The 26,451-nt window shown below is 38.0% G+C and overlaps 1 protein-coding gene across 1 annotated transcript; it reads right to left on the bottom strand.

Moving 5' to 3' along the window:
- Positions 1-5,776: 5,776 nt before the first annotated feature.
- LOC122658949 (kinesin-like protein KIN-6) lies at positions 5,777-23,978 on the bottom strand. Its single transcript, XM_043854117.1, has 21 exons — positions 23,283-23,978; positions 22,998-23,191; positions 22,445-22,568; positions 22,226-22,320; positions 20,542-20,689; positions 19,704-19,769; positions 19,454-19,516; positions 19,186-19,236; positions 17,736-17,818; positions 17,497-17,611; positions 15,641-15,689; positions 15,328-15,536; positions 14,945-15,163; positions 14,668-14,769; positions 14,395-14,499; positions 14,308-14,314; positions 13,468-13,614; positions 13,210-13,319; positions 7,884-7,945; positions 7,628-7,703; positions 5,777-5,924 (listed from the first exon to the last, which is right to left on the bottom strand). The coding sequence occupies exons 1-21, from the start codon at positions 23,823-23,825 to the stop codon at positions 5,826-5,828; spliced, it is 2,667 nt and encodes an 888-aa protein (XP_043710052.1). The 5' UTR covers positions 23,826-23,978; the 3' UTR covers positions 5,777-5,825.
- Between the last annotated feature and the right edge of the window lie 2,473 nt (positions 23,979-26,451).

The following is a 26,451-nucleotide window of genomic DNA, read 5'->3' as shown; positions in this document are numbered from 1 at the left end:
GCTCTCTCTCTCTCTCTCTCTCTCTCTCTCTCTTCGCAGAACCCTCGCTCTCTCTCTCTGTGGGCTGTTCGAACCAAAGAGCAACGTTTCTTCGTCGCACCGGGTTTTTTTCCCCCTTTTACCCTTTTTTTTTTGGGTAATTGTTAAGTCTCTTTTAAGCTTTAACTAAGGGTAATGATTGAAAACTGAATACGGAGACAAGGACACGGTGTAATTGACTTCCACACTGTCAGATTAGAACACAATTCAGAGTCAGACGAATGCCGGTCCCATTCGTTCCTGAAGATACCAATCCAACGGATTTAAGGATCGATGGCGACTTCCTTAAATAGTTCACTAACTTTTTAGTTCTCGTTGGCAGCGGGCACGTGCTATACGCACGCCAACATCTGTGATGACGGCACCTGTGATCTGAGAGGCTTGAGACCTGACTGCGGTTTCAAGTCTCTAACTCGAACCATTCCTGATCGGATCGAAAACCGACCGGATTTGAGTCTTCGACCACTGGAGACTGGTGACCGGCCGCTAATTACATCTATTTATTATCTATTAATTAATGATATCTACCGCATGCGCCGGCATGGGAGACCACAGGGCATGGAGGCTGATTCCCTCTCATACTATAAAGGTTGAAGGGAGATGGTTTCTGAGTTTCGCACCAATATAGTATGAGAGTATGGGGGGAATATTCTATCCTACACTGATTGAAAAAACGAATTAATTTGCATCATTATTTTATATGCCAATATGTATTCACAAGGTTACACATCTTATAGTATTCGCTTTGTTTTTTTGTTTTTTTTTTGATAAAGTTATAGTATTCGCAACTAAATAAAAATAGACATTTTGTTCATATGATTGTCATGTTGCATATTTCTTGGAATATGATTCATCAAAAATATAAACGTGAGTATTCATATTATATATGTATCGAATTGGATCATTTGAAAATCTTACATGAATTATTTTCAATTGTATTAAGTAATTAGATTTTCTGTAATTATATTTTCTGTGATAATTAAGTAGAGGGATTTTAACATGATTGTGTACATTACTTTAATAGGATTTTGATGAAGTTTCAGTTGCCCAGATGCCTGCCACCACTTCTCCCATTTTACTCTTGTGAAGTTGTCGAGTTATCAACTTATCATGTAGTTATACTCTAATATAGTGCTTTTCCCCTTGTTTGATAAGCCAATAAAAAATGGATTCAAGTGAATTTCTACGATTTTCCTTCAGCCACGGTCCGAGAGAATCTCTTGATCATCTGATGATGTCCATAGAGTATCGGGGAAGAATACAGGGGTATTATCAAATATCAACCCTATCCAATAGAAGTAGACATTTATGTCCCTATATGGGTATACTTTTCCTACACCGTGTTTTTTAGCACCCAAAAATTTCTCATTTTTCCCAAGATCCTTGAATTTATGGTATCTTCTCAGCATCCAAGACAAATTCAATGGAAGACAGTCAAGACAGTGGGAAGGAACTGATTCCACAAACAAGAAAGGCCAAAATAGGCAACCATATGTGAAAGATTCCAACATAAGGAATTTGAGAATCTACAACAGGAATCAAAAGTTTCAAGGGAAGTTTGAAAAGCATCTTTTAGATTGTCGACAAGGAATCTCCTTCCAAACAAACTCTCCCAGATCTGAAATTTCCCTTCTTATATGAATTTGAAGAGCATAACGAGCAACCAATCCCCCTCATTTTGGATCAGGAAAACTCTAACCGATCTTCATCATTTGGAGATTCATAATGGAAACTATTATCTATGACAATTTCTCAAAGCAAAGATCTCCCTACCAAGATCACCGCAGTCCTTGTATATCTTCGTATCTCCTCCGGAACTTAACTTTTTTAGTTCAAGACTCCCTTTCTAGAACCATTTAGCCGGAGGGAGTAAAAATTAAGCCTGAACTAGGAAAAAAAATTTCAATATGCCTGTTTAGAATGAAATCTCTTAATGGATAACATCTAATTTTGTCATGTCGAAGAGTGATATGATAAATCCAACCATTGGATATCTAAGGAATTGGTTGAATAGGCAGACAGATGTCAAATTACACACACGAGCACGCACGTGCATGCACGCACAAAGCGTAGCAAGTTCACTAGCCTATAGGCGGGAAACAAGAAAGATTCTATCACGTTGACACTCATTGGCTTAGTCCTTTGCTAATCTGAAAGCTCACTTTCGAATTTTTAGAAACAAAAAAACTCAATAAACCCAAATCACCTATTTGTAGTCTTGTATGTGTACAGTTTACGTACAGCTAGGTGATGACATGTGTTCCATCTCTTGACATCGTGTAGCCTACACTAACATGGGGGCCAATGAGAGCGCACACAGAGGCATCAACATAGATGGGATTTTGTATTTCATAGGGGGATGAGATGATAATTTCGTGTGCTTCTATGTCTAGGTTTAAGAGCTACACGATCAAGCAGTTTTCTTTATCCCAAAAGATATTTATGAAAATAAAAGGACACATATCGTCACCTAACCATACATTGAAGTATACGAGTCAGGTAAGTAACAGTAAAAAGTTTCCTTTACAAAAACCAAAACGATCCCCACCTCCAGTGCTCTCTTAAGCCAAAAATGCAAAATATTAAAAAGAAAAAAGAACTTTGTTCGGGAGTGTGCACCCAACACGGCTGCGCCCAGACACATGGGGATGAAATAACTGTCCTGCCTCTCCTTGAAATGTGCAAATGACGCTCTACTTGATTCTTCTGTGCACTCTCCCATTGGCCCCCAACATGCACAGAGCCATGCTCCCCGATTGAGAACACTTCCCCATATTAAATTTCAAGAGACCACGGTACTCTTACACAAAGAAAAAAAAAAAAATGAAACCCATCATAGCGCTAGAATTCTCTTCAGGATACGTCTGGTAGTGCTACTATTTATTGAGTTCCAACAACAAATACCCATGCCTAACCCAGCCCAACTAAACCCATGTATGGGCCAGCCCGAAGCCTAATCATTCCTGTTCAAGCTCAAAAGATATATAGTGCTGGTTTGGGTTGAAATTGGTCCAACCAGATGACCTGGCCTACCCTGAGCTCAGAGTCACAACGAGCTCTCTACAGTCCAAGAAACAATGCACCGCTGATGTCCTATAGTGTCTTTCTATTTGCAGTGACAGTGGAAGGGCTCTATTGCCTCACCCTGGGGCAGGGTTTTAGTAATTGGTATCGGTCTCGGCAGATACTGGTCCATATTGAACCATTTTACCCCTAAATTTTAATAATATTTTATTTTATTTACATTCTTTCCCTTGCTTAAAGCCCCTGGATCAGTATTGTATCGGCCTCCACCAATACCGATACGAATTGGTCAACCTGATATCAATTCCTTAAGCCATGCCCTCGAGAGAAGATGTAAGAAATTAGTTTCCGTTGCCATTGAGCTAATACCCATTGAAGTGCTCAAAGCCCAAATCTGAGGGTGTCGGCATGGGTTGCATTGTAGAATGTCCAATTAGGGATGCAAGTTTGGCCCAAACGAACCTGACCCCAATCCTGGCAAAGCTTATCCAGATCCTGACAAAATTAGACTGGGCTTTTCAATCCATAAGGTTGAGCCAGTCGAGGCCTTGGTTAATCCTGACCCGACCAAGCTCGACGTATAGATATAAATATTTAATTATATATATTACATATATAATTATACATAATTACATCACACATAGTGGCTATCCGGGTCAATTAAGGCCAAACCGATCCAACCAAAATTTATCAGGGCCAAGCTGGGCTGGGCGTGGACAGAGATATCCCAACCTGACCTTGGGTTGGGCTGGTTCTGGGCTGAGTTTGGGGACCTAGGGTTGGGCTGAATATGAAAAACTCAACCAACCTACTCCGGTTGCACCTCTAGACTCTAAGTAGGTCAAATTGAGCTAAGATGATGAGATAAATAACCGTTTAAATCGAAGAGAAACCGACTTCTCTTTTGTACCCGCACAACCGTAACCTTCTTCTCAAACTCTAGTGAAACCCACTCTTCTCTTATGCCCTCTCTTAAATCCAAGAGACTCATTATTAAGGAAACCCCAAAAGAAATAACAAATAATGAAAGCCCATAGTTTCAGATTAAACCCAAAAACTTAAACTATTAGTTGGAGAGGCCCTTCTAACAGTACTATATTGCTATTTCCTATACTAATGATATACAAGAGATATCAAATGAGTATTTGAGATGATTAGACTAGTAAAAGTTCACTCAAAGTGATCAGTGATATTAAGCAATATGGGTCGAATCATATATCAAATCAAAGATCTCGAGAAACTCTTCAATTGTTAATGTCTGAAATATGTGTTTTTTGACCATCCGTACACGTATAACCCAAAAGAGGCAAGGTATCGAACCATTTCTTGAACATTGCAAGATCTATTAACTCAACCAAGAAAAACCCAAAACCGACTGAGGCCATTGGTTCAATGTGCTGGGCTCAAGGCTGGTCAAAATAGTATTCAGTCATTCCCGATGCAAGGGTCCTACACGTCGGGCATCTGACCAGTACCAATCGCTTATGAACCCGATTAAGCCCACTCCCTAAAGTGCTTGATTAAGCCTTACTGTTCTAACTTGCAATTGTTGTACATAAATTTAATGACTTTTATGAGTGTAAGAAGCAGACACCTGTACCAAAAATGCGTTGCCATAAGATCAATCCAAACCTTTATCATCATCGAGCCCGTTTAAATTAGTTTTTTTTTTTATAAGAACCATTTGAATTAGTCGAGTGGTCAATTTGTACATCATTAAGCTCTATACCTGGACTATTATCTTGATAATACAAGCCATTGACAATTCATACAATTAATTAATAATAATATGTTTAAGAACCATTTAAAGATCAATGACTCAATAGCTCACCTAATGCCCATTTAACCATATTAACGGTTGACTGTTTATAGGACAGTATCCGACCAATCATTTATAAATGGGACCATGCTTAGCCTACGAGGATCGAATGCTTAACAAAGGCAATCACAATGCAAGATCAAAAAAGTGTGGGGATTGGAAGGGGACTGATTAGGCTCGACCAAAACTAGCCCGGGCCGAGCGGTTGACACCCTTAATTCAGATGGTCCTTATATAAAAAAAAGCTACTGGAAGTTTTTTTTTCTGTAGTCTGATAAAACCTACAGCTACCCTGTCAGTGTTAAAACCATATATGATGCTATACCAGTCAGATTAGCCAACATAAAACAGTATGGAAAAATTATTTTCACTATCATTGAAACAGATATGGTTTTTGTTAACATTGCCATATTCACAGCATCCATTCAGTATGCTCAGTTTGTTACCTAGCCAGTACACCACAAAAAGATCAGTTACTTGGCCAATACCTCTAATCTTTAGCCATATATGGCTTCCTCCAAATTTCTAAGCTGCCCAGTAAAACACCATAGAAGAAAACAAGAAAGCTAAAACATTAAACACAAGGAATATACTTAAGGTAATACTAAATATGGCGGTAGTTGCCCTACAGTTTCAACAGAGAAATGCTGCCGTGTAAGTGCTCTTTCCTCTGCCATTGATTCTCTTGCACCTCTGCTTCCCTGTCATCCAAAGGGCAGTTAACTCCTTTGTCACTGGTTACACTGTATGCAACCCCAACTTACAGAGAAAAATGGCTATACAACAGAGCGTAAGATACATCTGTTTAACAATGAAGAACAAGGAAAAGCTTGGCAAACACTTCTCTTTCGGAAAACAAAATCACGATCCACCAAATTTGGTTGTCTTAGAGAGCTTTGCAGTGTGAAGTAAAAAACCATTCTGTACACTTCAAAAGTTGTTACTAAAGATGGCGATAGTTGCCCAGCAATTTCAACAGAGAGATGCTGCCTTGCGTCAGTGATCTTTCCCCTGCCATAGATTTCCTTCTACCTCTGCTTCCCTGTCATTCAAAGGGCAGTTAACTCCTTTCGCACTGGTTATACTTTATGCAACCCTACCCAAAGAAAAAAGGCTACACAACAGAGCTTAAGATACATCTGCTTAACAATGAAGATAAGGGAAAGCTTGGCAAATGCTTCTCTTTTGGACAACGAAATCACATACCACCAAAGTTGGTTGTCTTAGAGAGGTTTGCACCAAGAAACCATAACAATCACAAGGAATCAGACCCAAGCAGGTAATGAACTTGATAAAGTGCATGACACCAGCTCATCAATCCAAATCAATTGGTTGGAAACATCATCAATGGAACACATGAGCTAAAATAGAACAGTCCGATGATAAAAACTAATAATCCAAGTAGAAGAACTGTATTAAACTTGAATGGCCTCACAAAAATTTGGCCCATACACTTCGCCATTAGTTACAGGAAGCTGCAAACATAAAGATAGACAACCCATAAAGCATATGGAATGCCGATTTTTTTTCTCCTCCCCCCCCACCCTCTTTTGGGGAGGGGGAATTTACACCGTAAAAATGTAGAAATCATATTCCAAAAACGTTTCTCAAATTTTAAACCGTAGCCTAAGAAATCTAGACCCTAAAACATTAAATCAAACCCAATATCAATGAGTTGCTGGATATATCACTGGAGTTGCGGGGGGAAGACTAGCAGAATTGGAGAGATGGAGGAGTACTGTCCAATGACACCAGTCAAGAGATACATCTCTCGACCTGCCAATTCAAAATACCTTTTGGCGTGTAATATAAATGTCCTTTTATTTCACAATAATTGGTGCAGTGTGTGTAGGCTTTCGAGCAATGGAGAAATCTAGTGGTATTCATTACTTGTCATTTTGAACCCAATTAAAAGCTCTTCCCCTACTGATGCTGCAAGTCATGACAGATACAAGACATCCGAATAAAGTGACATTAACATCACTCTGTTCATGGATGGGTGGTCCAATTGTCCAAACTATACAATTGGCCAATTCAGATAAGAAGTCAGTTGACTAGTATTTCAGGCCACCACCACGCTAATAGCAATGATCATTCCAAAGCCGGTGGTTCTGTCCAGTCCAACGATCATTAAATACACTGCTCCGAACCACTTCCAGGAATCATAGCTTGTCAAGTCAAATTTCTTAGTCAACTAACCTGAGTCTTATGAGGGGTGCCCGCATGCAATTTCGAAATTAAACTGGCGTTGTGAAAATCTTTTACCCTGTTTTTAAATAGTTAATAATATAGTTGATTGTTTGTACAATGGAGCAACGAAGTATTTTTTTTCATAGCAGAACTTAACAATGTCTAGGTCTCAAGTTCCTTTCATTGCTGCTTTTTTCATTGGAGTTGTTTCTTACTAAAATATTGAATCTCGTACCACAGTAATAACAAAGGAAGTTGGTGGAGTGGGATATGAGTCTACTACTTTGAAGAAGGCCAAGGTTCAAATCACCACAACATCAAATTTTGTTGTTTTGTTAGACTCGCTCTAACGTGGAGCTCATTCAACTTGCCAAGTTGCCTTGGTCAAGTTGACATATTGACTACTCCTACTGCCTGAGAATCGGAATCACCTTGGTCTGGCAAGCTATACCAGGAATTAGAGAAATTATGCCAGAACATTACCAAGGAGGATACTGGTCACTACAAGTAAAAGAGTAGATTCACAAATGATCAAGAAGAAAAAAGATGCCTCACCTTTCGTTTGTCATCATCTTGCAAATCGAAATTACTGACATCCTTCAATAACGAGGAAGGTGGAGGCCCCAGTCTCCTGGTAACCAGTACAAACTAGATTAGCATCATCAGGCAATTTGGTTCATGAATCTAGAAGTAAAACTGAAATATATCGTGGTCCAAGATTATAAACCCAAAACAACCAGTTATCTAGCCAGTGCATTTGCACCACAAAACCAGCAATTGACCATCAATCAAGCATAAGCCACATACTTACCTCCGTGGTTTCTCCCCATCCAAAGGTCTGTTAGGAAAATGTTTCACTTCACTCTTTGGAATCTGTAGATGGGAAAAAAACAAAATAAATAACCAGATAACAACAGATGGCAGATAAAGTTCTTTATCTTACACTAGAAGATACATTTGTTTTCGAGTATTCAATTATATAATCCATGTCCTTCCTTTATAATGTATGGGTACTAAATCATTTTAGGCAATCAAGGGCACGATGTGCATCAGTAAGCAAAGGTAGAAGCTACTCTAGGTACCAAAAGTATATTACAGCTGTCTCTATCAAGAATCAGAGGAAGTATGATGTTTCCAATAATATCTTTATGTCATGTGTCAAGGCATGGACATCCATAAAAGTAATGAAGATTCATAGACATCCAAGTAAATGATGAAATATTTTTGGAACTTCAAGCAATGACGGGATAAGAACAAAAATACATCTAGACTGAAGAACTTGTATACTTCCGACTGACAGTATTTAAAGATCAGAATCCGAAGATAAATCATTCCACTGATTACCAAGCTGGTTGTTTGATGATCTGGAGCGGGCTACCAATATCAAGATTTAAACCATACTCCCAATAGAAGATTTTGCCAGAATAAACCAAAGTTTTGGTGTTTCTCATTGTTTCTTTTTTAAGAGCAATGGGTTGAAATATCCCTCAAAAGTACTTCAAATGAAAATGCAGGTATATGTACATCAAATACATGACTTAGGGTAACTTAAGGCATCCAAATATGTTAAGGATAGGTTAAGTATGCCACATCCTGGACGTGTCACGTGTGTACGTGTACTACCTAGCCTTGTACTCCATATGGAGTTGTATTACCTTCTGTATTTGACACCCTTTGTACTGTAAATCTACATTATAAACAAGAGTGACCTCTGTCATATGAGACAAGCAAAATCATTTTCCAATCCTCTGGTTCGCAGCTTTGTATCAAAGCCTAATACCTTGGGTATTTTTTTCAATCCACTTTCAATAGGATCACCATCTGAAGCAACCAAAGCTTCGGCATCCCTGTTAAAGCCTGGTTGACTGAATATGCCTCAAGGTATGTCGGGCCACACCTGACCGGCTGATCACCGCCTTATCCCGTTGACCTCACGCCTCCACCATCGACTGGCCTTCACATTTATACGCACTGATAATGGTACCAAATATATTGACAACAGCTTACACCAATATCTAGATGAGCATGGTATCATAAGTTCATAACTAAACAGCGTGTTCGTACCCCAGAACAGAATGGTATACTATAGCGGAAGAATCGCCATCTTCTAGTGGTTACTCGCTCTTTTTTTATTTACCATGCATGTTCCTAAGTTCTGAGTTTGTTGTTGTTGTTATTCCAAAGTTCTACCGGGGGGATGTTGTCCTCAGTATGGCCTATCTTATCACTAGACTACCTTCCAATGTTCTTGATTTTCAAACCCCTGTTACCCTCCTTTCGGACCCATCCCTTTCCTCTCATCTTCCTCCAGCTAGGGGTCTTAATTCTAAGTCCGCACCTGTAGGACCGACCTATCCTGACCAGTGAAAGCCCAAAACTGGCCCGACATGTTAGCTAATGGACCGACGGGAGCCCAACCGAGCCCGACATGTTTAAGGACTGACACATTTAAGCCCATTTATGAACAGTTTGTTTTCCCCAATTACCACTTAAACCCCTTATTTATCCCAAATACACCCTTTCTTAATCTCCTTAATTAATTTATCTTGTTGCATTACGTAAGCTATATATAAAGGACTATGGGCCGAGTAAAAACATCGAATTGATAATTGAATATTAATACACTATAAACGGACCACATAATCAAGGCAATTTATATTGTTCGAAATGCCATCATATGTATGTCCATTGAAATTGAGGCCCATAGAGCTCCAAATGTATTGAGATTTACTTATTTAGCTGTCAGCCTAGTGAGTATCATTCTCACAATTAAGTTCATGTTTCATCCCAAAGACTTGAATCTCATTAAGAACTATATGAACGAAACTTGCATAGTCCGATTGTAGCCCATTTAGTATGACCCCATTTATAGGCATGTTTAGCCCGCTTAGTACGATCGCAATTATAGACCGGTACCCGATCGACCGTTGATAAATAGGACCATGCCTACCCTATGAGGGCTGATTACTTAAATGGGCCGGTCATGGTGCGGGATCTTAAAGTAGTGGGGACCGATTAGGCCCCGGACCGACCGATTAACACCCCTACCTCCAGGGGTGTTTGGTTGTGTTTGTTTTACTCACAACTTTACCCCTCTAGATCTAAGCTTAATCTACGAGCTTTTCGTTGTACATTCTTTGGAAATTCAGCTTCTTAGAAAGGATACACGTGTTATCACCCTCCTTTATGACCATGGATGTCACTATTCATGAATCTGAGACCTATTTCTAGTCATCTCTTCAGGGGAAAGTGTTGTGGTTGAGATTCCTTCTAATTCTTTCGTCATTGACATTGTTCGTATTGGAGGGGGGAGGACAGAAGCAAATTGAATTAAGGTTGAGAGTGTTGACACTCCAATACTGAAACTGACAAAACCAAACTTGCTTACATACTCACGGCGGAATACTCAAACATGGCAGCCCACTACCGACCTACCATGTCAATCAAAACTTCCAAATTCACCTCCATCCCAGGCTTCAGGTAATCCTTCCTTTGATATTGATGTTCCTATTGCCGCTAGGAAAGGTGTAAGAGCGGCTACTCGACACTCTATTTCTAACTTTGTTTCCTATCAATCTTTATCCCCATCCTATCATGCCTTTGTTTCGTCTCTGTCCTCCATTTCTATTCCGCAGGGCTAGAAAAAAGCTATCTCTGATCTTGAATGGAATGAAACAACGACAGAAGAAATGCAGGCTCTGAGAAAAATGACACTTGGGAACTTGTTTCTCTTCCGGCATGGAAAAGACCAATGGGATAAATGGTTCTTCACCGCAAAATAGAAAGTAGATGGTAATATTGAAAGGTACAAAGCCAGGTTGGTTGCTAAAGGCTTTAGACTTACAATATCAACTATTAGGATACATCAGCCCCTATAGCAAAGATGAACTCGGCTCGAACACTGCTATCATGTGTGGCAAATCTTGGATGAAGCCTCCTCCAATAGCTGGATGTTAAACTTTCTCCATAGAGGTCCTCAAGAGGAGGTTTACATGGATATCACTCCAAGCTTCTCCTCACCTTCTACAACCAGTAAGGTGTGCAAAGTTGATCATATTGCTCATAAAGCAAAAAAAGATAGTAAGGTTACCAAAAGCAATGCAGAAGTTTTGATACAGGTAAAGTCATGTTGATCATATTGCTCATAAAGCAAAAAGATAGTAAGGTTATTGCATTTATTGCATATGATATAGTAGTAATTAAAAATGATGATGAAGAAAATATCCTATTTGGAAGCTAAGTTGGCTAAGGAGTTCGAGATAAAGGATTTGGAACCTCTAAAATACTTCTTGGGAATGGAGGTAGCAAGATCCAACAACGGTATCTTTATTTCCCTATGAAAATATGTCCTTGACCTTCTTAGTGAAACTGGTATGCTTGGGTGTAAACCTACGAATTTCCCTACTGAGATCGACCATTAACTGAGCAGTAAAGGTAGTGACCGGATACAAGACCAGATATTGCCTATGTTGTAGGGGTAGTTGGCGATTTCTACATGATACACGGACTGCACATCTCGAAGCAATACACCGGATTCTGAGATGCCTGAAATTTGCTCTTGGAAAGGAAATTTTATTCTCTAATTAGTGGCAACCTATAACTGGAAGCTTTCACTGATGCTGGTTGGGCACTTTTGATAATCAACGATCTGCCTCCAAATATTGTACTTTGCTGGGAGGAAATCTGGTTTGCTGGAAAAGCAAGAAGCAACTAGGGGTATCTAGATCTAATGCAGAAGTGCCACCAAGCAATGGCTCAATGAGTGTGGAACCTTAAATGGAGTATTACACAGTGATCTGGGGGTGGCATCTGAAGAACCTGTGAACCTCTACTGTGATAACAAGGTGGCAATCAGTTTAGCTCATTACCCAGTTCAACATGACAGAACTAAGCATATTGAGAACGACAAACACTTCATCCAAGAGAAGCTTGAACAAGGCTCTATTTGTATTCCGTTTGTCACATCTAAAAATCAATTAGTTGATGTTTTTACAAAAGGTTTAACTTGTAACTTATAAGGTATTTCATCCTATTGTATGCAAGTTAGGAATAAGGGATATATATATATATATATATATGCACCAACATGAGGGGAAGTGCTAAGGATAGGATAAGTCTTGCATATCGTGTACGTGTGTATGTGTACTACCTAGCCTTGTACTCCATATGGGGTTGCACGGCCTTCCATATTTGACACCCATTGTACAACAAATCTACATTATAAATTAGAGTGGCCACTATCATATTCGACAAGCCAAATCATTCTCCAATTCCCTGGTTCTCAACTGAATACTTTCAACATTCACCAATAAAATCAAATAAACTATGAAGTAAAAGACTAAAAGATATCAAATTGTAGAAGTATTCTAACCCCTATGTATCACAAGTAGCACTGTTAAACATTATACATCATTGGTTAGGGAATCTTCTCACGGACAGCAACAGTTGTTACAATTTTCCTTACCTAAATTCAAATGAGAAAAATGTATAAGAGATTGGAATGAATTTATAAGGAATCTGGTCTATCCAGTTACTTTTCTAAGAAGGACTCCTAGTTGAGAATGGACTTAAAAAAAATGTCAAAACAAGAACCAGAAAGACAATTGACCAAATTTGAACTTGCTCACAAGCAAAAATTATAAAACCAAGATTCCCAAGCTAAAAACATCAACACAAAAGCAGAAATTAACAAAAAGAAAAGATAGAATCTAAAGTGGATCCCTATTTTAGCCAAAAGCAATTCAGCATAATCGAAGCCTTTCTTAGACCTTTGTAATTTATTGAACCAAAATATCTTCCAGTGTAACTCCACCTAAAGTTCAACCAGTTTTGACCATTTTGTCTTCAAGAAATCCACCCTAGGAGTGTTAAGAACTGCTTTCTCAGTTGGTCCCAATTGTAGGGCATTTATGACTTACGAGGATACCATGCATGCTATTAGAAGTTTGCGGGTCTTGCACTTAACTCCACAAATCTATGACTAAAGTAGATTATGTCACTGATACATCTTCCGCTAAATTTCCATGTATAGGACTTCAATAAACAATATACCGCAATTCATAATAGAGAAATGCATTTGCAGGAGACTATATTAAAGATAATGATATCATGCTAATTTAGAACTTCAAAATATCAACCTTTTCCCCTTCACCAAGCAATTCTTTCTGCTCCATTGGTGTAGAGTTATCATTTCCAACCAGGGCCTGAGACTGAGAGGTGCCAACCATTGACCCTGAATCGCTCAAACCTGTCACTGACTTACTGTTAATAAATTAAGTTGATAATCAATGGGCATAGCATTACCAGTCATAGGGATAAACCATATAACATATTACTCTCAAAGATCATATCTGGATGGAAAAGATAATGTACAAAATAAATTTCCTGAACATCACCTGTTATATCTGCATCAGAACAACTGTCCTTGACTTCTAAGTTTTCCTGCTCTTCTGAATATTCACCATTATTTTCCTTCTTAGGAGTGCTATGGCTTTCCTGATTTGTACACCGGACAACAGCCACATTAGAACTTTTGTACTCAACTGATAATGTCCTCAACAACAAACAGTTGTGAATTCATAAACTAAACAGCAATTCTTGAAACCTGAACTTGGATATAGTCCTCCATCATATCACCTTCAATAGTAAAGTGTGAATCAACAACTACAGCATGAGAATTTTTGCATAGTTGTTATGGCACAAAGGCAAGCCACGGTGATTGTTGGAGTTATTAGCTAGGGAAGTACTGTTCTCTCTTCCCCAACTCTGGCGGTCGCCGTTTTGCATGCATTAGGGCTTCCATATATTAATGTATTAACAGGAGCCGTGTGGGTCTATTTTGACCTAATCACAAATCTCCCTTTCTCTCCATCCCTTGCAATCTCTCTTCTCTCTCGTTTTCTCTATTCTCTTACAGGCTTGAGTCTGTCTCTCTCTCTCTCTCTCTCTCTCTCTCACATCAGTGGTGACAAGGTGCCTTAGCTAATAGCTAGGCAAGGGCAAGATAAGCGCCACATTTCAACAAAAAATTTGCCCAGTCCAGGTATGTATGCCACTTCATAGGTACATTTTCTTCTTCCATCCCTCCTTTTTCTCTTCTTTCCGATTTCTTCTTCTTCCTCTGCTTTCCCCTCATCCCCTCCCCCCCCCCCCCCCGCGTATTTGACTACATCAACTCTTGGTGCCTATACACATATGATAACAGAGATGCCTTGAGAAATATGCTTTTAGCATACAGGAAAACTGCAGTAAAAGAAATTAAGACCACAGATAAAACTATAAAACCAGCAGTAAAATTTACAAACACAGACAGAACAACCAACCTGAAGAGACATTTTCAGGCTCTTAGATACAACAACATCACATAAATTTGAAGTGCTGCTGCATTCTAGAACCTCTGGCTTGGGAGCACAAACTTCTGCATGTACCTAACAATTGGGGGAAGGGGGAAATTTCAAGTATAGATATATTTCACAGAGTTACATCACACAGATATCAAAGAAGATTTAGCCAATGGATCTCACTCTATACAAGATCCAATTATTATTCAAACAATAGTTAGAACCATGACTGGGGTGAATTAAAGACAAACCAACCTGAAGGGACATTTCCAGGCTCTTAGGTACAACATCACATAAATTTGAAGTGTTGCTGCATTCTAGAACCTCTGGCTTTGCAGCACAAACTTCTGCATGTACCTAACAATTGGGGGAGGGGGGGAATTTCAAATATAGATATATTTCACAGAGCTACATCACACAGATATCAAAGAAGATTTAGCCAATGGATCTCTCACTCTATACAAGATTCAATTATTATTCAAACAATATCCAGAACCATGAACATGATTGGGGTGAAATTTTCTTTGCAAACCTCATGAATGTTATTCGATTCATGTTGCTCCAGTTGCAAACACCCAGTGGTATTAAAGCCCGTATCCATACACAATTTAAGCGTGGATGCCTCTGTTGAATTTTGTCTACACCATGAATGACAAGGCTTCATATCTTTCAATTCCTTTTCCAGTTCTGAATTTCGAAACTTTTCTTTCTGTAAACCTTCTTTCAGACTATGGACCTCAGTTTCTGATGCCTGTTGCAGATCAAATGTTACGTAATTGTTTTGTTGGAATAATACTTCTCTATTAAGATTTACAGGTACGCCATATCTAGGCATCATAGATATTTAAGTAAAAATTCCCCCAGTAGTCAAATTAAAAGGCATGAGCTAAATGGCACACTTAATTATGATATTACCTCGAATTTTTTCTTATATTGTTTTAAGACATCCCATAGGGCCTTAGAGAAACTCCGCATGATCTGATCATTTCTCTCTCTGTGGGCAAGTTCAATACGGTACTCTTCCTTTAGCAAATTACACTCGCTGCACTCCATCTTCAGAGGTCTCGTGGATGAAACTGAGACATTGAGGTCTTCAGGTTCTTGGAGTTGCCCTAAAATTATTTCTGCATTGAAGTTAACATTAGATAAAAGATATCATCAAGAAAACTTGAAAGGGACAGAAAACAAAGCAGTTATACTGGAAGGATGCAATTAAATATTGCACAACCTTTTTTCAGAATCGATAGGTCATCTCCAACGCCCTCTCCTGCATTAATCTGCAAGAAAAACTTTAAATTTAAAGGGATTTTTAAGGAAAATCCCCCCCCCTTCCCGAAAATGAAGTTTCGATATGTAAATTAAAATTTTAATGCAAAGAAAGTCTAAAAGCCAACAAAGGGCACTTCCTAAGTTGAAAAGTACCATAACTAGAGAAGCTTGTGTGATGGGCTACAGTCTTATTGCAATTTCAGACAACAATAATCATTGGAGTGAAAGCTATAAGTATGATGCAGTTTGACATGGTTTTGGCAAAACTTCAGCGAGCCCTTGCATTGTATGAATTATTTTCCATTTCTTTCATCTGATATGACATAACTGAGGAGGGTTGGCATGACAAGGGCTTAGATTACATTAGTTTTCTTATAAGTATCTACTGAGTTCCATTTTTTACGTCTGTGATTGCCATCACAATCTCTTGTGAGAAAGTTTTGCATTTTGTGGTTCTATGACATTGAGGTTGTGGTAGAAGAAACAAGTGTGTCAACTGCAATAAAAACACCAATTATACTTTGGTTTACTGATTCACTCCTTCACGTTACCATATGCCCTCGGACCATAATATAGTAACATCAATTAGAATGCCATGTAATAGCTGTGTCCACAGGGGGGCTCTATTCTTTTGTCATGTGGGAGTTTAGGTGGAACTGAAACTTTGTGCATCTATTGTCCACATCAAGCTCAAGTTATATGCCACGTTTCAGTCAACCATTTCCTGAAAACAGTTACACTGTAGAAAATAAAGGGGGGAGATGCCAATACATGGCTTGCTAAATGATTTAATTTAGCTTTAAGATTTACAAGCGGTCATAGATAGTCTGACAAGTTTGAAAAATTGGGTCAACTATCACAAGGAAGAAAACCACAGCACAGAGAAAGGCCATGTGAACAGGGTAAGGGAGAGATCTTTTGCCTTTAATATGATTTATCATTCTAATTGTCACAGCACTCAGTTAACAAAATTCCTCTTCGAGATGCATTCACATAATCACATGAGATATTAGCATATCACCAACTCCCTGTAACAGTTCTCTACTTTTGGGGGTTGAGGGTGGCTGTTGAACACTTGAACTTATAGAGTTCAAGTAAAAAAGAATACTGGTGTCACCATGAAAGGTCTAGGGAAGATGTTCTCAATACTGATTAAAAAAATTAACCTATTCAGATCATCATAACCATAAGATCTCCATAATCCTGTGTCTCTTTCATAATTCTAAAAGTAATGCACATGTCAAATGCTTGTGACCATCTAATTGGGGTAATCTTTGTCCTAGCAGATAAGCGATCAGTTCTATAATGGGGCCTAACCCTACAAAAGGACATTTCAATAAAATCTAAGTACATGCATAACAAGCAAAAGCTGCTAAAGAGAAACATTTCAAAGACAAACCTTATGCTTCTCTGCCTTATTTAATAAAACCTGTAAGAAGTATGTGGAAAAACATTTCAAACTGCTACTGAAATCATTTGCTGGATTGATAACCACCAGATGCATCATTACAAATCTTCATAATCTATAATAAAATTAGACATCCTAAAATTGATTCCGAGTTTGATTACAATTCGCAGTTTGAAACCCAAAGGGCAAATGACAAGGCACTTCCCTTTTCTATGAACTTCTAAGAGTTGCATCCATTATACGCCATCTTGTAGGATTTTCATGCTGTCCCAATGGGTTTTTTTTATTTCCTAGACATTAACAGCCATGGGTTTGGGCAGTTCAGTTTAGTACATGCTTAAATTAAAAACAGAGCTACCAAATCAGTATCTGTAAAAGTTCATATCATAAAGAGAATGGTAAAATACCACAGAAACAACCCGATCACCAAACTTCCTTCTTTTAGGCTGCTCTATCTTAGATAATGTCTGAACATGTCTCTTCTGACCAAGCAAATGGGATAGTTCTTCGACATCATTAAACCTAAAAGAAAAAATAGATGGGGGGGAAAAAAAACATAATACCAAAGTTGTAAATTCAGCATCCTGAAACTTGTAAAAAAATAAAGAACTAATATAAAATAAGATAAAACAAAATAAAAATCTACTTGATTTTCATATAAGGAGAGGCCTGTCTGAGCAAATTGGCTGTATCCAGGTAATCATCTTCTCCTGGCTTTGCTGTCAAAATCTGCAAACAGGAAATATCATAAACCTCATTGAATTCTCCTCTAACGTCATTCAAAGGGAAAATCATGCAGAAAACCTATTATAAAATGATAATGTTATAACTAGCATGATCTTGGTACTTTTTCCTTTCACAGACCTCTTTGACACTCACTTTTAACGCATCTAACATCATCAAATTCTCTACATTGCCTCTTCCTTCATTCCAACATGACCACCTTAACATAATCAAAGTTTCCTCAATTCCAATCTTTTGTAAGACCTCTTAACATGGCCACCTTAAGCTAACAGGTGATGGTTGTTTGAACAATCCTCACTTCATCAACAACTATTTTAAATGATTGTCTTAGAAAACCATTTCTTCTAAGACATTTTTTCTGCTGTTTTAAAGACAAAAAGCAGTATATAAATACTAGAAAAATAATAGAAGTATACAGAGATTGCATCCACATATAGCATAAAGAAATTTCAATTTTGCATCGGATTAAAAAATAAGTGAAAATAAAAACAGACTTCTGACACTCACAGTACAGCCTTAGAATGGGCTAAAAGAATAAGATAGTGTCATCCCCCATCCCACTGAAGCACAAAAAAAAAAAAGCAAGGAAATGTGGAGGACCCCCTGAATACACCGTCACTGTTTGAAACTGATAGTATGAGTGAAGATGAAAAGATGGAATTTGTGATTCCGACACAGTTCTTCAAAGAGAAAGCTCGATGACTTGAAGACTACATTCCTAATGTCCAAGAGTTGGCAAAGTTTAGTTATGGTTTCAAGCTGGATGTGCACCAAACAAAGCTAATTTCTCGACTCTACAAAACTCGAGGACGAGTTTTTATTACACCCAGGAGAATTGATGCATTTCGCAGCCAAAAAGAAAGAAAAATATCTGTTTGATATTTCCGGTTTCCTTAAAAACCAAAGTCGGGGGAGATTCAGATAGGATATTAGTTTTTTTATTATTAACTTATTTCCTTATTTGTTGGTTTACTTTATCAGAATCCAATTTGTACCAGGTTACTCACATATCCAATTTAGGCACTTGGGTGGGCCCATAGCAATCCCAATGTGGGGTTTCACGACTCGGGATTTCATTAACTTTCATCTAATTCTTTTTCCTTCATATAGATTCCAGTCTTAAAGTTTCTTTATGCATCAACTACCGACCTAAAGAAAGATCTAGGAATTCCTTATCTAAAGGACAGGTTGAACGACCATGTCAATCAAGTATCAAAATCTGTTGGATGCATGATTTAATTATGCCTTATTGGTTTCACATTCAGTAGATTTGCATCACTACAACCTTTTTGTGCCCTTTTTTGGGTGGGGTTTCCAAAATTAGAGTTTACCAGAAGAAAAAATAGACATACCAGAGTCATTCTTCTCTTGCCTTCCAAATAATCTCTCAAATACCTGGTCAACTGTTCAATGAAAAACAATCGTCAAAATTTTATTGAAGGGCTCAGATTTCAAAAGACAACATCCAAGAGATCAAAACACATCAAAGGAGAAGATTTGTAGGAATCACGGAAAAGATAGAAAGGAAAATTCAATCATTTATTGGAATCACATTACAACTGAGAAACACAATACAATAGAGGTCAATGAAATATGAACTACATGGAGGGAAAGCATCACCACAGAGTTTTGGAAGTGCTTTTGTAATGGCTTCTTTGGGTTTTTTTGGTGCTCCAGCAATGACTGAAACAGGGAAGAGAAATGAGAATAAAGTCACTTAACATAAATCTTGCACAATACATTTTAGTGAAACATAACAGAATGACATTAATTGAAGGTGACAATGTTTGTCAAGATAATTATTATCATCCAAATTCAAAAGAATGCACAGAAAGGCTAGGACCAAAAAAAGAATAGATAAAACACATACCCTTAGGCAAAGCCCAAACACCATAGAAGTGTTATTGATGAAATTGCTTTCCAACAATCTTGCCCCCTGCATAATTATAGCACATCACAATAAATGATGGATCCATCGCATCAAAACAACTTCCACAAAAGGTCAATGAGGTAACCCCACACAATATAGTATTGAATTGCCCCCTCGCAATTTAGAAGGATCTTTTAAGACCAAATTAATTGCAGGGCCATCATTCATAACCCTAACTGAAAAGAAATAACCATACTAGCATAGCTCGAACTGTGCATTTTTAGTTTGCAGGTTAGTAAGCAATACAAATAGAGAAACTTATGAATGCATTAACTACAGAACTTATTTTAGTTTGTGAAAAACAAATGCACTATCGACATAAAGAACATCCCTGACAATTTAACTATCTCATTGTGCCCTTTATTTCCCATTCCATCTACCATAATAATTTAACTAAAGCCTGCACAAGCTTGTCCTATTTTGGCATGGGTTATGGGTATTGTCTCGACAGCTCAAATTAAACTTGATGACTAATCCATCTCCATCACAATTCTGTCCTTTAATTCCAAAAAAAATCACATTAAAACTTCCATGTTTCCAAATTTTCACCGAATAAATCCTTACATTCAATGAAATCTTATCACCATTCCTCTTCAAAAGCATTTCAGAGAAAAAAAATATAATAGGTGTGAAAATTCATCAGAATGTTCCAATCCAGTATGAGTGACCATGGCATCTACGCATAGTAATATCAAAATCTCTAAAAACAGTCTAACCTAGGTTTATACACTTACGCATAATACAAAATAACCCAATGACAACTGCAAAGTATGGGAACCTGATTTCCTGTCTTCCTTTCTCTTTCAGCTCCCGCAAGATCCACAATAGTTAAAACAGCATTACTTTCCTCAGTTTCCTGAACCTCAGCTTCTCCATCATTGATCTTCTTAAGAAAGGTATAAATATTAATAATGCACTGTGATCGACTGCAAGAATGAGAAAATTTCATAAATAAATATTACCTTGAAAAATGTTTAACAGAACTTTAAATATGAAAACTAGTAGTAGTGGAAGTGAAAGCATATTCCTTACACACGAGAATAAAGAAATCTGCACCCAGGTTCCATGAAAATTGTTTTAGCCTTTTAGGCCTTCATAGAGAATTCCTTTTCTTACATTGTCTGTGCATGTAACTTCTATAGCTGTGCATAGCACAAGGAATTTCAACCATTTCAACTGAATTGAACTTAGATTTTATATATTAGTTTTTTGGTTCCTCAAAATTAATAGATACGTAGAAGACTTGCTCAGACTTGCTTTCATGATTCCCAGAAAAGACAATGTAGTCATGCAGGAAGAATCCAATGCATGCACTAACTTACAAACAAAACCCCTATAGTAAAATTAGGGTCATTCTTTTACTTGGATTTGTCTTGGCTGAGACACAGAGATGACTTCTTCAAAGACTTACCAAGCAGTGGATTTGGGCCCTGGACATTGCTCACGGTGAAACCATGAGTCATTGGATAAGCCATAGATGATAATAACAATAGCTACTTATGGTCCCTACCCATCACTGGTTAGTCATGATGACCAGAAATCTATTAACCGGAAACCACAATGGAGAGCTCCCTGGTTTTCTCAATGATATTTGAATATTTTAAGAATTTTAAAACAACTTCCAAATTCAGTTTTCAGAGTGATACTTTTCCTAGTTGCCACCAGACTCTTTTGGTGACATTGTTCTATCAAAACTTGGGCAGCCAAGACCAACTATCAGTGGCTAGGAATGAATACCTATATACTCCATCACTGGAAACCAATGTGAGACCCAATTAGTTTTGGAACTAACAATCACATTTTTAAGTCTTGTTACCAACCAATAGCCATCATCTAACAATCTCTGGTTCTTAAAAAGCAGCAGCAAAATCTTTCTAACTAAATTATTAAAACTTAAACTAATCACCACAATTTAAATCATTAAGAAACAATAAAAAGCGGTCAAAATGCCTAAGGGAGCTAGGGAATTGACTGAGATGGTTGCATAGGCATTAACCTGTGATCCAAGTAAAACTCGGAATTTTCCAGAAACTTAACATTGACTCCTTTACCAGTAACTGAATACATGTTTTTGCAATGATTTGAATATGTAGGGCATTATATGTTTAAGTAGAATGTCATAAGAGTTGACTTCTTTTCTCTTTTTGTTTTTCCCCCTTTTTTTGGGGGGAGAGGGAGGCTCTGCGGAAGAAGATCTGAGAACAACAGAATACAATCCTTATAATTCGGCTTGAGTCAAATGAACAGAAGAAGAGACAAGAAGAGAGAAAAGAATGAAGTTCTTGCGATCATTCAAAATGATTACCAAGGGAAGCAAACACTTAAAATAGTTTTTATAAGAAAAATCTGTCAATGTGATGGCTATAACATGAAATATTATCGATAGAGGATAGAAATGGCTTTTTCAATAAAATTTTCATTAGGTTACCAGTCACGGCATTCTATCAATAAAGGATATGCACCTTGAGTGGGTATTCGCATTTGTGATAGCCGTAGCACGTTTCAGCATTGCACGTGCAATGAGACATTCTGCCTCTTTGACATCTGAAACCATATTCTGCAACAAGCATGCAGACAACCTTTAGGCATAACTGGCCTCAAATAGATATATTGTAATTCTACGGAGACAAAGATATCTAAATATGGGAGGGTGGGGAAGAAATAGAGAAATCAATAACTACCTCTCGAAGACCTTTTATGGCCGATTGCTGCAAGCACAAATCAGCTCTGTCGGAAGTCAAATCAAATATTTTCTCCCCTTTTCCTCGTTCAGAATATATTTCAAACACTGATATAGTGTAAGACCTGTGAATCCATCCACCGCAGATAACATTATCTAGATATTCATTGCAAACTTAATAAATGTTATTCGTATGAAGAGAACAGGGACAATTCATTGGCCAACTCTTCGTCCTTTTCAAAAATACAATACCTTTTGCTTTAGCCATGTTTTTCAAATGCCGAAAATAGCTAGCCGAGAAAAGGTTTGCTTCCAAAGTCAGTCCAAACAAAAAAGCAACTAGGGATGACTGACATGGAATCTGAGATTTGGCTCTTAATGGTAATCATTCGTGTCTAATTGAAAATCCCATCAATCTATACTTAATAGCATTAAATTGCCAACCCATTTGCTTGGATTGGTGAAGACTATCACATAAATTCTTTAAATAAAATTCATCAAAATCAAGAGAAAATTGCAACCAGCTCGATATGTGAACGTGAGTGAAATCTAACCTGGAAAGCTCTTCCGAACTGTTTTTCTCGAACAGCCTCCTGAGAGTAAGAGACACGATGCCAGGTTCCCTCGGACATCCAAAGATAGTGTGCGTCTTTCCTGAACCACTGGGGCCCAAAGCAGCCAACAATCCACTCTTTCCCCGCAGAAAATCCGAAACCAAAGGCTCCATTACCTTCCCATACACTTCTTCCTACAGGAGAATTTTGGGGAAAACGGATAAATGAGCAGTTCTGTTTCTGCAGTTGATGGGAAAGTGAATTAAGAAACCCTAAAATGATCACCTGAAGAGAACCAGGCGCAAAGACGTAGCTGAAGCCATCATAAACAACCGTCTGGGTACGCTTTGATTCCTGAAGGGACGCCGGTGGTGAAAGCGTCACAGATCGAGAATCTTTGACAACTAAGCAAATTTCCTTCTTCTTCTTCGTCTTTGATTTATCATTCTTCGCCACCGTTTCCTTTTTTAGCGATAATTCTTTGATCTTGTGTCTGCTTGCATTGTTGCCAGCCTTCGAGATCAGCTTGCTGATTTCGATAGGCCTAATCCTCAGAAAGACTTTAAGATTCTCGGAGATGTCATCCTCTTCCAGTGGATTTGGGGGTGCCACTGCTTCTGCCACGGAAGCGATTTGAGGGACATTGTCGTCGAGGATCTCCGGCAGACGAAATGGAGCAATCTCCCTCCGATTCCTATGGACGGAAGAAGATAAATGTGGGACGGCACCGGCGGTGGTGGAAGGAGTCGCCCTCGCTTTGCGCAGAGGGTTTCTTCTCACTGTTATGCACGTCCGGGGAGGGCTTGGACTCCTAATCGTATTCTCCATGGTTGCTAACTTGGTATCTCCGAGTTCACTTCTTCCAGTGAATAGTAGTCGACTCTTCACAGAACACAACTTCCCTCTTCCGCTTTACAAAGTCCAGACCGAGAGTGAACATTTGCCGGGAAGGCGGGAACTCTACGTCATTGAAGTTTAAATCTACGAAGAACGGATTGCCTTTATATAGCTCTGGTCAAAGGGTTCCTTGCTCTATTACCGAACAAAAAAAAATAGAAAGGGTTCCTTGTAATAAAAGAAGCACAGAAGAGCGCACCAATGAGGTGGAACCATTTTAATTTTTCTACATCAATCATAGGAGGGCAACAAGGTCATTATAATAAATAGAAAGACTAAAGGTCCAAGCGTATGTGCATATCGTAACTTGCTGCTACATAACCTTCAGATTTTAGACTTTAGATTTGGTATGATTTCTATTTTAATTTTCGATTGATTTCAAGAAATAGTTAACAAATAAATTTCCATGGTGGTTGCAGAGGATCGACTCCAAAACACCACTGCCCCACCCCCAACCCCTACAAGTTACTGAGAACCACCATTGATTAGTTGTTGATCATTGCTTTTGCATGCAAAACCACCACAACCAACATCTCACTTTGTTTATTTACTATCTATGCAAAACCTTTTGATTCCAAGATTGACGTCCATAAATCCATTTTTTACATGTATCTCAACATATGTTTAATCCATCAATATCAGCACAAAACATACACCAATGGGATCTCATCTTGAGTGTCCTTGTCAACTCATCTATGATAAAAACAAATAAATATGAACTTAAAGTTGAACCTTGGTATAATCCAATTGTTTTTCCTACCAAAAACAAAAAAAAAATCCAATTGTTTTGAAAATTTACTACCATGTCTCCTCGTAGTCCTTGCACTAGTCACTACATCATTATACATAAATTTAATTATTTTCATGTATTTACTTGCACTCTATTATAAACTTCTTCTTCTTCTTTTTAAATCAACAAAGACCATATGTAGATCTTTCCTATATGCTCTAAATTTTTCCATTAGTCAACATAGAAACTTAATGCAATAGTTTTCTTACTATTTTATTTTGGTTTCTCATTTATAGGATGTGGTTAGATCTTTTTTTTTTTTTTTTTTTTTTTTTGTCTCGAGTTTTTTATTGCTAGTTTGGTTCAATAAAAAATACTCTCGAGTTATAAACATTTTATTAAAGGAGAGGATTCTTTGAGCAAACAATATAGAGGAACTCACCAATGAGCTACGATGAAATGGTTTTATACATGGGAGGCAGTAAGGTCATTTTATGTGAAGAAGAGAGAGATAGAGCGATGGTGCCAATATACCCTCCTAAGTGGCAAAAAAATTTCCTGCACTAAAATAAATTTTTTAGCTCACATAGCATGCGGACTTCTTGGTTTTCAAATTAGAGGGGTCATCATTCATGCATGAATCTTCAAGTAGGTAAATAGTTCGGAAGACAGTTTTGTGTTATAATTACATAACTTGCACAAAAATATTTTTCCCTATAGGTGAGGGCAGCCCTCAGTGCAACGGTGAAGTTCTGAGTTTTTTCGGACCCTGCAGTGGCGAGAGCCTCTTGCATTTGATACATCCTATTTAATTCATAGATGATTGTTTGATTCAACTAAAGTCCACGTCTGGGTTCTTCTTTAGTTTAGTTTTAGGGATTTTAGCCTTATCGTGGGGGAAAAAAAAATCACGTTAAAAGGGGTAATCCAATTTTTTTTTAAAAAGAAAAATGTTCTTTGTGAAGGTCGGGGTGTAGGCCACGCCCAGACACAGTGGAGGGCGAAATGACTGCCTCGCCCCCATAAAAGGCAAAAATCCTGCTCCTGAGATGCCACTGTGCTCTCTCATTGAATGTCGCGCATGCCTAACCCCTTCAATCCACACAAAAAAAACATTGAAGGGAAAAGAGATCTATAATAGGTAGTGGTTTTCTTGGGAAGCACATCCAATATGCAACTTATGGACAATGCAAAGATTTGTCCTATGACTAGTTCGACCATTGAATGGAGTTGAAATTTTGTGTAGATAGATATATGTATATCTAGGTCGCCATCTAACATGTCCAATTTCAGCCTAGATTGTAACTAAGAGTAATTATTTTTTATTGCATAGACAAGAAAACCTTTGCTTCACAATCATATTACCTAAATTTTCAATACTATTTGATAAATCTCAATATAGAAAAGCTCTCTTCCCTCACACTCTTTATAGTTTATACCAAGATTATCTTAACACAACACCGGACATACTCCTGCGTAAAAAAAGAAACTCCAAATGCCAATATAAAACTACATTCTTATCAAATAAAAAATATATTATACTACATGTATTTATGCATTTTTTTGGGTTATGACCTTTGTCCATAATATAAAGACCCTAATGCCAATGTGCAAGAGATAAGAAATCGACTCATGTTCCCTGCCTATTCATGTTGATGAACCAAGATATTACTGACATATTGGGAAAAGACACGTGGCAACTAGATCAAGTCTGAGTCGACCAGGAACTAATCCGGGATCATAGAGCAACCGTGATATATATATATATTTTTTTTAGGCATAGGAGGTATCTGGCCTTCGGCCGACTACATCCCTTAGGGCTCGTGT

Source organism: Telopea speciosissima, chromosome 4 (assembly GCF_018873765.1).
Source record: "Telopea speciosissima isolate NSW1024214 ecotype Mountain lineage chromosome 4, Tspe_v1, whole genome shotgun sequence".
Taxonomy (NCBI): domain Eukaryota; kingdom Viridiplantae; phylum Streptophyta; class Magnoliopsida; order Proteales; family Proteaceae; genus Telopea; species Telopea speciosissima.
Note: the sequence above shows the minus strand (reverse complement) of the source record. Positions and strands in the feature narration are given on the sequence as shown.

Excerpts from the sequence above, each read along its gene's own strand:
- LOC122658949 (XM_043854117.1), bottom strand. The coding sequence starts at position 23,825 with ATGGAGAATACGATTAGGAGTCCAAGCCCTCCCCGGACGTGCATAACA. Across the intron at positions 17,819-19,185 it reads GCAAGAGAAGAATGACTCTG|ATTTTGACAGCAAAGCCAGG; the intron begins GTATGTCTATTT and ends TCCTGTTTGCAG. Across the intron at positions 14,500-14,667 it reads GCCTGGAAATGTCCCTTCAG|GTACATGCAGAAGTTTGTGC; the intron begins GTTGGTTTGTCT and ends CCCAATTGTTAG.